Below are 15,248 nucleotides of genomic sequence, written 5' to 3'. Positions count from 1 at the left end.
AAAAATTTAACCAGATTTTAATGACAACAACAAAGTTAAATATTGCTCTATTCAATTTCTTATCTGCCTTTGGAATTATTAACTATAAGGTCTCATAGAAATATTATTTAAAAAGTTAAAGGCAGTGTTGGGACTTCCCTGGTGATGCAGTAGTTAAGAATCCGCCTGCCAATGCAGGGGACATGGGTTCGAGCCCTGGTCCGGGAAGATCTCGTATGCCGTTGAGCAACTGAGCCCGTGCACCACAACTACTGAAGCCCGCGCACCTAGAGCCCGTGCTCTGCAACAAGAGAAGCCACCGCAATGAGAAGCCCGCGCACCGCAACAAAGAGTACCCCCGCTCGCCGCAAACTAGAGAAAGCCTGCACGCAGCAACGAAGACTCAATGCAGCCATAAATAAATAAATAAATAAAATTTATAAAAAAAAAAAAGTTAAAGGCAGTGCTATCTTCAACAGAGACACTAAGTTAGTGAACTATTCTCTCTCATCAACCAATTGAACTAAAAGTTTTGAGGCCCTTTTAAACCAATGCCTGTTTTGTAACTTTCTAAAAAGTATTTCAGTCATTTTTGTTAATCACTATATTAACAGTAATTATATACTTAGAGGATCATAGTACTTAAAACATCAGTAACCACGGAACATCTTTAACCTGGTCAGATATTTACTGATTGATAAGGCATTATTAACTGATCTTTTACAAACAACCTTACAAGATAAAATGCACATCCCAGTAACATTCTTAGCAGAGGAAAAGGTATCCTTATGGTTTTCCTCCAGTAACCTAAGATAATGGGTCTCATCATGAAATAGCCAAAAAAAAAAGTTACAAGATACAAGGGCTAACTTTCCACATGATCAGACTAACTCTTAAGTCGAAATCATGTAAAACATCTTACAAAAATTTGTGTCTTTAAAATGTGATTTTAAAAAGTCCTACCATATGGTAGTAAAAACATTCCTATATAATTTAAAATTCTCAAAGCAGCTCCTATCTGAAACAGAAAAAAAAAGAAAACCCCCCCAAAAAAGAATTGACAGTAATACGTATTATTTGTTTCTAAATTAAAAGGTTATTTTTTTGGTGGTTGTGCTTATTCATCATTTTGCAGGGTTTTTAAATTGTTCATTATCAAAAAAGACCCAAAGTATACTAATATAATTGAAGAGAACATAAGAAATCTGAAACTTTGCTTTCAGTATCCTTAGATATTTTAGAGCTATAGGATTTATTTTAAAGTAAATTCAGTAAATATTTACTATCAATCATTTATGAAAATGAGGATCATTTTGATGAAAATAAAGACCTCCATTTCAAGTAAACACTTACTGAATATTTAGTATATATCAGGTGCTCTAGTAGGTGCTCTTATAAGATTCTCTGCCCGATATTTCTAAAGTGTTAAATCGAAAACTTTCCCGGTAAACACTGTCTTTTAAATGGTAGGTATTACTAGTCACATATAATCATATATAATTTAAATATATATTGTTTATAGTATATATATAAATCTATAGTTATACACTTAATGTACATTATATATAATTATAAAGCTATATGCATAGAACAATTTTTTGGTTAAACAACTTGTCAAAATGAATGGTAGGTATCATCCTCGAAATAAAAACATTATAGGAATATTGCTCACTTAATTAGTGCAAACCACCTGTCAACTACCTATAGCAATCTGTACTTCAGTGTGAAAAAGATCCAGCTGAAATGTAACTTCTCTAATTCTGATCAGAGAACTATTTTTTTTTCCCACAGCTAAAGGGGTCACTCGAAACAAAAACTAGCATTGTTTTTCTGTGATTAGGTTACAGTAGCTTAAGTCTCTAAACACCAGAATGCCTCACACAGCTGTTAACTGTAGACCAGGGGACTAGCTGACATCTGCTTCTTGCTTATTTTGTTAACGGTTCACTTCCAGGTCCTTAAAAAGATTGTAGGCTTTCTCCAAAGATAATGTTGGATGCATCTATGTCTGCCTTCTACATAGTTGGCTTATTCTGGTTTGTCACTCTCCATTCAATGCAAATCTCAGTGAACTCACATCTGTCACCGATCGACCCAATTCGTGGGCAATCTTTTCCCATCGACCTGGGGTTCCTCCTGGGAACTTAACCATACTTCTTGTCAGCTGGCTGAGGTCCTCTTCTGTCCATTCAGGTGCCTGCAAAACATTAAAGAAAAAAAAATAATTCAGAGAATGTTTGCTAAAACATTTAATAAACCTGTGAAACCAAGTATTGGCATTATGCTTTCTGCAAAAATAACAATGTTAAAACGTATCTACTGGGCTTCCCTGGTGGCGCAGTGGTTGAGAGTCTGCCTGCCGATGCGGGGGACGCGGGTTCGTGCCCCGGTCCGGGAAGATCCCACATGCCGTGGAGTGGCTGGGGCCCTGAGCCATGGCCATTGAGCCTGCGCGTCCGGAGCCTGTGCTCCGCAACGGGAGAGGCCACGACAGTGGGAGGCCCGCGTACCGCAAAAAAAAAAAAACAAAAACGTATCTACTAGTTTAGGTGAAGGTCTGAGTTGCATATTTAACATTAGAATGCAAAGCTCCCGCAGCCTTTTAAATGCTCCAACGTATGCCAAATAATAAAGAAGAAGTACTGTGAACCCAGGCTCTTAAAGGCATTAAAAAAAGGAAGACAGTTGTTTTGAAGTGCATTGTGCCACTAATGCTCACAAATGCCTCATGTGAGCTTACCACAGAAGGTCTTGAAGTTTTTAAGAAAAATGATTAAAAAAGCAAAAAAAAACTTGATAAGCGTAAATGAAAATGTGAACAAGTAAATGGACTGATTCAGAATCAGAACCGAGACAAAGATATATTTTTTGTTCATTCTACGTAACGATATTTAATTCTAAAAAGCATGTATTTTCAAGAAGTTAATTTATCAAGTGCTAGCATTTTGTAAAACTTGAGAATAGAAATTAGAAAATCCTGCAGCCAAGACTTAAACCACCCAGTCCATGCAAAGCAACACTTCCTTTTTGAGAAGGTAAATAGCTTCTAAAAGTTGATCAGATTATTAAATTGAATAATAAAATACCTTAAAGATGATAAAAATCTGTTTTTGCAAAAGCCAAAATTCTCAGAGCAAGCATATTCTCTGCATTTTATTCAGCATTACCACTTGGTGAAACCCAAAGTTGAGCAAAGCAAAAGAAACCATCATCAAAGAACAGATAGCCACGTTACAATTATTTTACATTACAGCACTAAACTATTTCCTACCAGAGGCAGTAGCCACAGTGGTACAACACAAGACTCTAGGAGTCAGCAGAGAGATGGAGGAAGCCACCTTATTTTCCTTTAATTAAAAAGAAAGAAAAAAGAAAGAAGGAAGGAAACCTCTGAGACAAATACCTTTTCTAATCACTGTTTCCGATAATGAACAGGCATACATCAGGCCGTATGCATTACAGGACCATCAGCACAGACAACAGCCAGAGGTGAGTGACCCCAGGGACTATCTCCACAGCTACAGCAAAGCTTCTCCCTGACACTAATCCTCCCTGTCATTCTCCCACTGTGCTCTAACCACACTGACATCCGCCTGCCTCACCGCAAGCTTAAGGGGGCCCTTCCTGACTTTTTACTGTCTCCCCCAATCAATGGTTCAAGCGTGCTCTTTTCACCATGTCCAAATGGCAGCTTCACTCATAATCAAAGTGCACTGCCCCTGTTAAAGGGCTTTCCGAAAGGCTCTCCCATTTGCATTCATTTGCAAAGCAAACTACTTTTATTCACTTTGTTCTGCTATCAAGAATGTTCCCTGAAGCAGATAAATTGGCATAAATACAACCTGCCACTTAAGAGTCAGTAAATAATAGCCAATAGTAGGGAGGATTTTATCAATCATTCTATTTTGTATCCACTAAAAGCTGAAAGCCTCAAACATATTCATCAGTACAACCCTTACGAAACATGCATAAATTCCCTTCTATAAAAAGGTAGCCTACGCTGAGTATGGTCGGAATTTCCTTGATATTTAATGAATATCAGAAATCTAATTCTCCATATCAGATAAATTAAAATTTTACACTGCAGGTTTTTTGCTTGTTTGTTTTTACTTAGGGGAAAAAGCATTATTCAGATATTATTTAGACAGACATAATTGGATTTTCTAGGAAATCACTTTTGCTAAAAAGCTGAAACTTGAATAACTATACCAATTGGCTTCAAAATGCAAAAGTTACGAAGCATTTAAATATACGCTTATAGTACAAGGTCATCATAAACAGCCTTAAGTTGACGCTGCACAGAGAGAGAGTATTCCAACCATACAGTGTATCAATGCAATTTCACACTAAGTCAGATCTTATTTCTGCATTAATTATAACAAACACATTTTTGTAGGAAACGAAATTGTCTAAAATGTCAATAATATAAGCCATTCTTTCACAGAGTAAACTAATTCTTTAATCTGTTTTTAATAGATTGGCCTTCCAAATATGCTGCATATATCAACAATGGGCATTAAGAATCGATCTAATTTTAATTCCTTGTGAATGAGTCCAAAGGATAGTGCCACTTTCTTCTGGAAAGGAAAAGATTTAAATCAAATATTTGGACGAATATCCTGAAAAATCATTTACTTCCTTGAAAATCTTTCCTTTTAGTTTCACTGTTACTTCACAGCCATGATTTTATTATTAATATTAAAAAACTAGATCAGTAATAACTAGGACCATGATCTGAAATCTTTGAAAGAATCCTTTTACCAGTTCATTATTCTCTCTCTTCCAGCTGTACGGCACTTTGGTGAATGTGTAATTCCTCAGCAATAGTTGGTTGTGTCTTTAGAAGCAACAGAGCCTACTGTGATCCAGCTACTGCAGCAGCCATGAGGGTGGCCTTGGTGTGAATGTATTCTCCTTGCTCTAATCTGGAGCCAACTGTAGCTCTGAAAGTCAAATGAATGCATACGCATACCGCTTTGCCACTTAAAACCACGTGTGTCCGATACTACTGAGACACTGGGCCAAAAATTCATCTCTACCGTAAAGTAATGGAAGACACCCCATGGGGTGGGGACAGCTGTTCTGACTACACAAGCATTCCAATTTTGCATCAGAAAAGCCCCACTCTGGGAATAAATCTCCATACTGAATAAAAAATAAAAAGTTTTCAAATTATTTAATATATTTATGTAATGACCCCAAAATATATCTGCTAAAGTAAGAGCTGATATAACATTTAAATTGTATTCTCTCTACCCCTTTGGGATAGATTTTTGTCATAAAACTAGCTAATGTTCAAAGATTCAGTGCCTTTGAAAATCCTTAATATTCTTGGGGAATAGGAGTTGGATGGAGGCTGTAGGGGAAAGCACACTGTACCTTTAAAGTAACCTATACATACCTTTCCCCTCACAGAGTTAGACGGTAAAATGTTAATTACAAACTGTCATGCGATTTATTTGGTACTGAAAACTTATGACCCAATTAAAAGAAAAATTTTAAAGGTACTTATTTACTGCATTTTCATACTTTACTGGAACTGCCCAATGAAGAATATTTCTGTTGAAATGACTTATTAATGTAATTTATGTAATTACAGACCTTACAATTTTGGATTCAACAATTTTTAATAGATTCAGCTCAATTCATGAATTCTCAAATTTTACCTAAGAAATAATATCCTTACTTAGTATCACCCAGTTAAAATATCACATATGCATCTAATAATGTGGATGGTATATCTAATGATCGAATAACCTGCTACCCTCTCATTCTACATCCTGTACTGACATTCTGTTTTAGAATGTGCATTTGGCTTTCAGCTATACAATTTTCATTTCTAGTTTGAAAATTGAGCAGTTAATTGACCTTGACTATATATGTGGATAAATGGTATATTAAAAAACGCAAACAACAAAATTAAAAACAAATCACCTCGGGGCTTCCCTGGTGGCTCAGTGGTTGAGAGTCCGCCTGCCGATGCAGGGGACACGGGTTCGTGCCCGGGTCCGGGAGGATCCCACATGCCGCGGAGCGGCTGGGCCCGTGAGCCATGGCCACTGAGCCTGCGCTCCGCAACGGGAGAGGCCACAACAGTGAGAGGCCCGCATACCGAAAACAAACAAACAAGAAAAACAAATCACCTCTAATGTCTTTTCACTCTTAGGAGGAGAAACTCTTCTTCAAAGAAAACTTGCAACTCATCCTAAGCTATTATTATAGTGTTGTGATCCTTTAGCAGCAGTCGTTGTGACCAGAAAGGTCTTCCCATCTATGATTTAGCTACCTTGCCAAAAGAGAGATCCCCTCTGGACCAGTGATCCTAAAGTGTGGTCTGGCGCGAACCGGCAAACGAGTTTGTTACCCACCTGTGACGAAGTTCCGACACTTACAGCAGTTGACCACTGCCACCATAAGCAAGAGCAATCAGCAGGCTCTTCCTTTAGAGACTAGAAGCCAGTTGGGTTAGTTGTCAAGCTAGCATGTGTGTCCCATGAAGTGCGAGCTGCAATCTCGTTCGGCACAGCAGGACTACAGACTGGTCAGCAGTAGCCGGAAATAATTTTTAAAACCCGGTCCTTCACTATAGATCATTTGAGAAACACTGCTCAAGACAATGCAGATAGTTCAAATTCCTTCTTACCTCCTTTTTTTTTTTTTTAGGAGCAAGAGTAAATACTTAGAGCTCTTGAGAAATGGAAACAAAGATGTTTGATCCATTCCTTTGCAAAATATTTTATGCCACTAAGTGTTGGCGGGGGGACTTGGCATGTAGTAGAAGATTACACCAGGTACAGGGAACAGCAAATTGCAGAGGCCTTGAAGTGGGAGCACGTCTAGGATGTTTGAGGAACAGCAAGATGACCAGGGTGGCCAGAACAAAGCAAGCTGAGGTGGCAGGGGGAGGAGGTGAGGTCAGAGGGGCAAGGAGGTAAAATCACAGAAGGGCTCAGAGGCCATCACAAGGACTCTGACTCATATACTCTGCCTGACACAAAGCTATTGGAGAGGTTTTTCTCCCTTCAGTTGGTGGAGAGCTTATTTACAAAAGGGGCTATTTACAAAGGTGTGAGTGGAGGGGAGCCACGAGAGCTAGTGCACTGACAGTCCTGACAGCTCAAACCTGCAAGAGAAGACGCCCAGAGTCAGCCTGCTTACGAAGTGAGAGTGAAATCAGGTGCAGGGCAGCAACTGGCCTGGGATGACCACATCCAGAACCACGGCTAATTAGGTCTGTGATGAGTTACTGCACAGGCCCCGCAGTTGATGATAAGGAACAATATCAGGGTGTGATAAGAATCTCTGAAGTCTTTAATGACAGTACTAATCTCTGCCTCTTTTATTCCTTTACTCTCCTGTGGGGATTCAGAAAGGAGTAATGATAAATGTGATCAAGGGGATATATTTACCCAGAAGAAGATGATTTTACCTGAAAGATTTGTGAAGTCTTATTTAAAACTATGATATACATTATTCAAATTCTAACCTAAAGAGTACGTACTAGAATCATCTATTCATGGTAATTTAATATTGAAATAAAGAGCTGACACCATCGAAGATGTTTGACTGCGGATAGCTTTGAAGCCTCCCCTCTCCCCTCCCCCTTGTGCCCCACATCTGGGTTAAAGCCTGAAGGAAGCCTGGGAGGCTGAAACCTCGCACGTCCCTACGTCCCTCCATCCCTCCGTCCCTCCGTGTGTGCAAGAACCCTCATCTCAGCCCCACCCCAACCGCAGTAAAAAAAATCCCAAACCAGCCTCCTTTCCTTTCTCAGGTAATTTTTGGGCCAACATGGAAAGCCTGCCCTGTTTTCCCCAGAAAGCCTCGTTACATAATCAACCTTTTTGTATTATCTTGGGCGGGGGAGGGGGGCGTGTGTGTGTGTGTGTGTGTGTGTGTGTGTGTGTGTGTGTGTGTGTGTGTGAGACATTATCAGTCCTGACACTGGAACCAAATTTTGGGTATGGAGGTGGTAATGCTGTCCCTGCAAGGTGGCCACAGCAGTTGACACTAGGAGCAGGATGTCTAGAGGGGGGCGACCACTACCCGGGGTTATCTTCTCTTGCTTTGGTTTGCTGACTGGATCTGCTGCCTGGTGCTGCATCTGCTGAGTCCTACCAAGCCTCTGTCATAGATTTAACCTACCTAAGTTGGAAGCGTCAATGACTGGTGTTCACAGAGAAGAGCATGGGATCAAGGAGCTCCTTTAGCCTTGGGTTGTGTGTCTCAGCCCAGACTCATCTGTGTCTTAGACTGAGTTGTGTGTCTTGATTGATGGACTCAGGAGAAAGACTCTTTTAACTTGTGAGATACTGCTTGTGTGTCTCAAGCAGGTGGTGTTGGCCCTGTTGTTCTAAAGAGGGCTCAGGGGGAAAGAGCTTGTTTAGGCCCACTGGGTAGGCACCTGTATGGAGGAACAGCAGTCCCTATTTGAAGAGCAGTTGAATTACTGAGATTCATACTCCTAAAGGCAGATGGCTCACTAGGACCCTATAAGATACTTTTGCTTCTGCTGCAAAAAAGACCTTGATCCTCAGGGTTACAGAGAAGAACACCCCTGGCATCCCCGTGGCACAGCCAAGTTGTAAATTCTACCGCTGTCACGGCGAAGGACGCTAACCCTGACAATACTGATTGGAGGCTTTCTGGAGGAAGAAATTTATAAATATGACCAGTGCAGAGAAGACCTCCCTGAAGGATACCCAGTAACTACCACCACCAAAAAACCCCAAACCAAAACAAAAAAAACCTACAGGGTGAGCACACCGGTCTGCTAGGGCTGCCGTAACTGAGTTGCTTCAACAACAGAAGTCTATCTCTTCACATTTCTGGAGGCCAGAAGTAGGAGATCAAGGTGTCATCAGGGTTGATTTCTGATGAGACCTCTCTTTCTGGCTTGCACATGGCCTTTGCTCTGTGTGTGCCCAGGCAAAGCGAGGGAAGATCCCTGGCCTCTCTTCCTCTTCTGATAAGGACCCCAGTCCTATCAGATTAGGGCCCTGCCCGTATGACCTCACTTAATTAATCACCTCCTTAAAGGCCCCATCTCCAAGTACAGTCATGTGAGGGTTAGAACTTCCACATATGAAGTTGGGACACAATTCAGTCAGTAACAAGGAGGAAACAAACAAAAACCGAAACGGAAGTCTGTAATTTGGCTCAATTGGTAACTGAAATTTTACTAAAAGAATTTCTACAACAAAAAGATTAAAAGGGCAGATTGGCTTTTGTACCTCTATAACACTGGTTCTGAGTTAGTTTAACGTTTGCTGAAACACAGCAGTTGGATAACCTTCATGGCCTTAATCAATAACGGGGCTCAAATTACAGTTACACTTGGCATCCCACTAAATTTAAATAAGGTACCCCCTGTAATCATCGGGCAGTTACTAGAGGTGATAAAGAGGACAAACAGGTATGCCTTACCTTAACCACAGGAACTACTGTCTTGCCTAAATTTCTCGTGATCACAGTACCCACTGTCCTAAAATGTGCCAGTGCTCATGGACTCTCTGACTCAACAAGTAATAAATATTTGTCACAAATTATCTTGATAAAATGGAACCCCATGAACCTCTTCTTCCCCCATTAAAATAGTTAATATGGCCCAGTGTAAATTAAAACAGAGTCTTTCATGGTTGAAACCCTTTAGACAAGATGTATTTAGAGAAGTGGTGAGTATCCCCACTGCTTTGCCATTTAAGAGCCTAGTTCACCCTGCTCTTAAACTTGGGAAGAATGAATGTGCCTCACAGTGGATTACCCATGAGCCTGGATTGCTGTGGGCCGCGTTAAGGTCCCTGTAGCCAGTACTACTGAATTGACCAAATTCATCCAATCAGCGAATGGTAAATATTTTGCTATTATAGAATTTGCTGCATATCTTTTGTTCGGTGCCTATTTCAACAGCCTCTTGACTGAAGTTTGCCTTCCCCTCCAAAGGGCTAGGACATACTTTACCCAGCTCCCAGGGCGGGTAGCTCACAGCCCTGTCATTGCACGCAGTCTCTGAGGGCAAGACCTTAACTACATCCTTCTTTCTCTAGGGACACAGGTATGACATTACCCTGATGATTTCCTCTTTGACACACTCGTTCGGGACATACAAATAATACAAGGTGCTCACAAAAAGAGGATGGGCCACTGCCTCACACACAGGGTAAGCCCCCCCTGCCACCTCGATGAGATTCCTGAAAATTATTGGGGAAACTGAAGGCTGCTCTCTCTCTGACACTGTCAAGAAACAGCTGTTGACTCTCAGCACCCACAACGTCTTTTAGGCTTTTTTTGTGTGTTCTGAAGGAAACATATTTCTCATTTACAACTTATACACAAGCCCATTTATGCTGGTACTTGCAAATGAGCTCACTTTGAATGGGGCCCCCTCTAACAAAGGGCTCTAGAATCTGTCCCAATTGCAAAATAAGACACTCCTGTTAGTGCCCCCCAGAGACTCCTTCACTGTAGAGGTTTTGGCAACCTTCTCTCTGAGTTAGAATACCAGTTGTGTACAACTAATCACTTTAAAATGTTAAAACCATAAGTATTTGGACTGCTAAAATTAAATTTTTGGTCTTTTAAAGAAACTGCTTAAAAATGAAAAAGAAAGCCACAAACCAGGAGCAAATATTCACAACACATATCAGAAAACAAGATTTGTATCGCAATTTGTTTATCTGTTCTCCTACTGATAAACATTTGGGTAGCTGCCGGCTCTGGGTTACTATGTATTATGAATACAGATGCTATGGATATTTGTGTTTAACTCTCTTAGTGGTCATGTGTCTTAATTTCTCTTGGATAAATACCTACTGGTGGAATCGCTAGGTCACAGAGAAAGTATACACGTCACTTTACATGAAACTAGATAAGTATTTTTCCCAAGTATTGCTTTGCACTCTAACCAGCGATAACTGAGGGTTCTTGTTGCTCCAGATCCTCACCCACACTTGATATCATCAGTTATTTTATTTATTTATTTATTTTAAAAGAATAATCAGGAATTTAGTTATTAATTTAATTTTATTTAATTTTACTTTTTGGCCATGCCATGCAGCATGTGGGATCTTAGTTCCCCACCCAGGGATCGAACCGGTGCCCCCTGCATTGGAAGGACAGAGTCTTAACCACTGGGCCTCCAGGGAAGTCTCCAGTTATTTTGACTGTTCTGGTGGGAATGAAATGTATCTTATTGTGGTAACGATTTGCATTTCCCAGATAACAAATGATCTTGAGTATCTTTACATGTGTTTAAAGACCAACTGAATATCTACTTTTGTGAAGTATGTGTTCATTTGTTAACTGGGTTGTCTTTTTATCAGTCAGTTGTAAGAATTCTTTATATTTTGTGGACACAAGATCTTTGTCAGATATATGTTTTGTGAATATTTTCTTCCAGTCTGTAACTTACATTTTCATTTAAAATTCTTCAACTTTTGAAGACTTACCTAATTCCCATATACTCTTTATCTAGCTAACTACGATGCTAATAGCTTATGTAATTACTGCGGTTACAAGTATGGTCCTCCAAGATGGTCCTCAGTGATTTCTACCTCTTATTTCTCATTTACAACTTATACACAAGCCCATTTATGCTGGTACTTGCAAATGAGCTCACTTTGAATGGGGCCCCCTCTAACAAAGGGCTCTAGAATCTGTCCCAATTGCAAAATAAGACACTCCTGTTAGTGCCCCCCAGAGACTCCTTCACTGTAGAGGTTTTGGCAACCTTCTCTCTGAGTTAGAATACCAGTTGTGTACAACTAATCACTTTAAAATGTTAAAACCATAAGTATTTGGACTGCTAAAATTAAATTTTTGGTCTTTTAAAGAAACTGCTTAAAAATGAAAAAGAAAGCCACAAACCAGGAGCAAATATTCACAACACATATCAGAAAACAAGATTTGTATCGCAATTTGTTTATCTGTTCTCCTACTGATAAACATTTGGGTAGCTGCCGGCTCTGGGTTACTATGTATTATGAATACAGATGCTATGGATATTTGTGTTTAACTCTCTTAGTGGTCATGTGTCTTAATTTCTCTTGGATAAATACCTACTGGTGGAATCGCTAGGTCACAGAGAAAGTATACACGTCACTTTACATGAAACTAGATAAGTATTTTTCCCAAGTATTGCTTTGCACTCTAACCAGCGATAACTGAGGGTTCTTGTTGCTCCAGATCCTCACCCACACTTGATATCATCAGTTATTTTATTTATTTATTTATTTTAAAAGAATAATCAGGAATTTAGTTATTAATTTAATTTTATTTAATTTTACTTTTTGGCCATGCCATGCAGCATGTGGGATCTTAGTTCCCCACCCAGGGATCGAACCGGTGCCCCCTGCATTGGAAGGACAGAGTCTTAACCACTGGGCCTCCAGGGAAGTCTCCAGTTATTTTGACTGTTCTGGTGGGAATGAAATGTATCTTATTGTGGTAACGATTTGCATTTCCCAGATAACAAATGATCTTGAGTATCTTTACATGTGTTTAAAGACCAACTGAATATCTACTTTTGTGAAGTATGTGTTCATTTGTTAACTGGGTTGTCTTTTTATCAGTCAGTTGTAAGAATTCTTTATATTTTGTGGACACAAGATCTTTGTCAGATATATGTTTTGTGAATATTTTCTTCCAGTCTGTAACTTACATTTTCATTTAAAATTCTTCAACTTTTGAAGACTTACCTAATTCCCATATACTCTTTATCTAGCTAACTACGATGCTAATAGCTTATGTAATTACTGCGGTTACAAGTATGGTCCTCCAAGATGGTCCTCAGTGATTTCTACCTCCTTGTGCAGTCCCCTTCCACAGTGCCTAGAGCTGACCTGTGTAACTAAGAAGATATTGTAGAAATGGCAGTGTGTGACTTCCAAGGCTAGTTTATAAAAGACACTGCAGCTTCTGCCTTGCTGTCTTTGGGATCACTTGGCTCTGAAGGCCAACTGCCCAGTTGTGAGGGCATTGAAGCAGCCCAATAGACAGGCAGTGACAGGAAGAGACAGTGTCTCCCTCAAGATCAAGGGGCAAGCATTCTTACTGTCTGCTGTAGTGAAGATAATTGCCTCCCTCTGGAGAAAAGGACAGCCAGGGTTATCGCCTGTTATAAAAGATTTGGCTTCCTTAAGCTCAGCACTCCTCTTCTGTACCACAACCCATTGGCTGCAGAGGGGGTCATCTGTCCCTCTGCATTGCTCTGGGGGAACTGGGCTCAGGGAACCAGCAGAAAAACTGCTGATACTCTAGCTACTGCTATTGCTGTGAGTGATAAACTGTCCTTTACCCCTGATCGACGAGTCTCATGTCTTCTACCAGCATCCATGAAACTGTGGCAGGCTAACTTAGGTACTTGCAAGTGGGGTAAATCTCCAATTCCTTACAGTTTTGGTGACAAGGATAGGATTCTGACAGAGACATGACTTTCTGAAAGAGGAAGGATGAGAGCCTTGCAGAGACTTGAGGGAAGGCCTTGGGAATCTGCAGTAAACACGTTGACCAAATCATACAGTCAGTTATGGAAGCAAATGGCCCTTCCTTTCGCTGCCTATTACTGAGGGTGAACTGTGGAGGTGGCTGCAGGCTGAACACCAGGAAACAGGCTCAAGACAGGTGCCTCAGAGGTGTCCTCACTGCTGCTAAATCTCTTCTGGGCTGGGGCACTTCCTTCCCATCCTGTTAATCAGCCTCAGGTGTGTCCCACAGTAACAACCAGGAGATTCATTTTACTACTGTTCCCTTTCAGGCAAAAGGTTCTGCTCTCTTTCAGACAATTACAGAGACACGTATCAATAATGACCATGAAAGGAGAGAAATTCATGGGCATAAATCAGGCCAGTCATTAGAACAATGTCTGGTTTACTTGGGATTTGAGGGGGCGGGGTGTGTAATGGTCTTAAGGACAAATGGTATCAGCTGGGCTGTCTTTCCTCCAGTCTATCTTGTCCACCTCAAGTCTATTTGGAAATGACAGTAAAAGGTCTCAGAGGTTTTGGAAGTGGGTCACGGCTGCTGTTATCCTTTCAGGAGGCCTCCCAGAGACAGACAAACTCTTGTAGGAAACCAAGGATGAGGCCCTGCTCAGTATTCAGGTTCTTACCACCTCAGATTGGATTTAGATGCTGATGTAGGTGACCAACCAGAGAATGAGAAATTAACCCAGAGAAACTTAGGTAAATTTTTGTGGTCAGCCTACCGCCCTGGAAAACTCCCCTAGCCCTTATGTAGAAACTGAGTGAGAATTAAGAGATGTTAGTGATGGGAGAGCAACTGCTCTGGATTAAGATGGACTCGGCAAAGGAGGTCACCACTGTGCAAGCCTGAGCCAGCCAGTGGCAACCCCATGACCTCAGCTAGAAAGCCCCGTGGCTACGGTACTGAGTCAGAGTTCTCAAAGCTGAAATAGATGGTGTCAGCCATGAGGACCTCACCACCTGATCGCACGTGGTGTGATCACGGGTCACCCAAAACAGTGGAGTTGCACTTGGTTTGTGCAGCTCAGAATTAAAAGCACCTTACCCAAATCTCTGAGTACTGGAGATGGTATGTGTCTCATTTCAGCACTCTACCTGGTACTTTATACGGACTAAACTACTTATCACAGTACTTTGAAGGGACTCAGACCAGCAGGCTGCATTTGCACCTGTCCAGCAAGCTGCTGACATGCTGTCTGCTTTTGAAGTCCCACATCTTCATGACTCTTTTGGGAGGTAAGTCTCTATGACTAATGACCCTGTGACCTGGAGCCTATGACAAAGGAAAACAGCCTTGACCTGGAGGCGTCTCTTGGGTTTTGGACTTGCTGCCTCCCTGACACAGCTATCAGGTAGGCACACCACCCCCTTTTTTGGGGGCCTCATTGCACAGCATGTGGGGTTTTAGTTCCCTGACCAGGGATCAAACCCGTGCCCCCTGCAGTGGAAGCGCAGAGTCCTAAACACTGGGCCACCAGGGAATTCCGAGGTGCACCCTTTTTGAAAAACAACTACAAGATTGCTGTTGAACTATTTTCAAAAGGAATGCCTGGTTTAAGGAAGCCTTGTGACTCTCCAGTCTGATATTCCCATTTTGGGGTGAGTCAGTGCAGATTCAATGACTCATAAGTTGAGGGGGCCTAACAAGCCTTGCTTGTTAAGTGGAAACGGTAAGTTCAAGAACACAGCTGGCCTCGGCCCACTGGCATCTGGTCTCTACATGAAAAAGTGGCAGCTTTCCCTCTGGGAGAAACTTTTACTCTATTCCACCATCTGAAGCAAAGCTGC

At 41.1% G+C, this 15,248-nt stretch overlaps 1 protein-coding gene across 1 annotated transcript in view; it reads right to left on the bottom strand.

The window, feature by feature from the left end:
• The window catches only part of DNAJC1 (DnaJ heat shock protein family (Hsp40) member C1), a 196,033-nt gene that overhangs the window by 28,731 nt on the left and 152,054 nt on the right, over positions 1–15,248 (bottom strand). The window contains exon 9 of the mRNA XM_024765554.1: positions 2,057–2,176. Coding sequence (XP_024621322.1) covers positions 2,057–2,176 — 120 coding nt within the window. The remainder of the gene's footprint in view (positions 1–2,056; positions 2,177–15,248) is intronic.

Source organism: Neophocaena asiaeorientalis, unplaced genomic scaffold, assembly GCF_003031525.2.
Source record: "Neophocaena asiaeorientalis asiaeorientalis breed wild unplaced genomic scaffold, Neophocaena_asiaeorientalis_V1.1 scaffold217, whole genome shotgun sequence".
Classification (NCBI taxonomy): Eukaryota; Metazoa; Chordata; class Mammalia; order Artiodactyla; family Phocoenidae; genus Neophocaena; species Neophocaena asiaeorientalis.
This window is presented reverse-complemented; position numbering and strand designations above follow the sequence as displayed.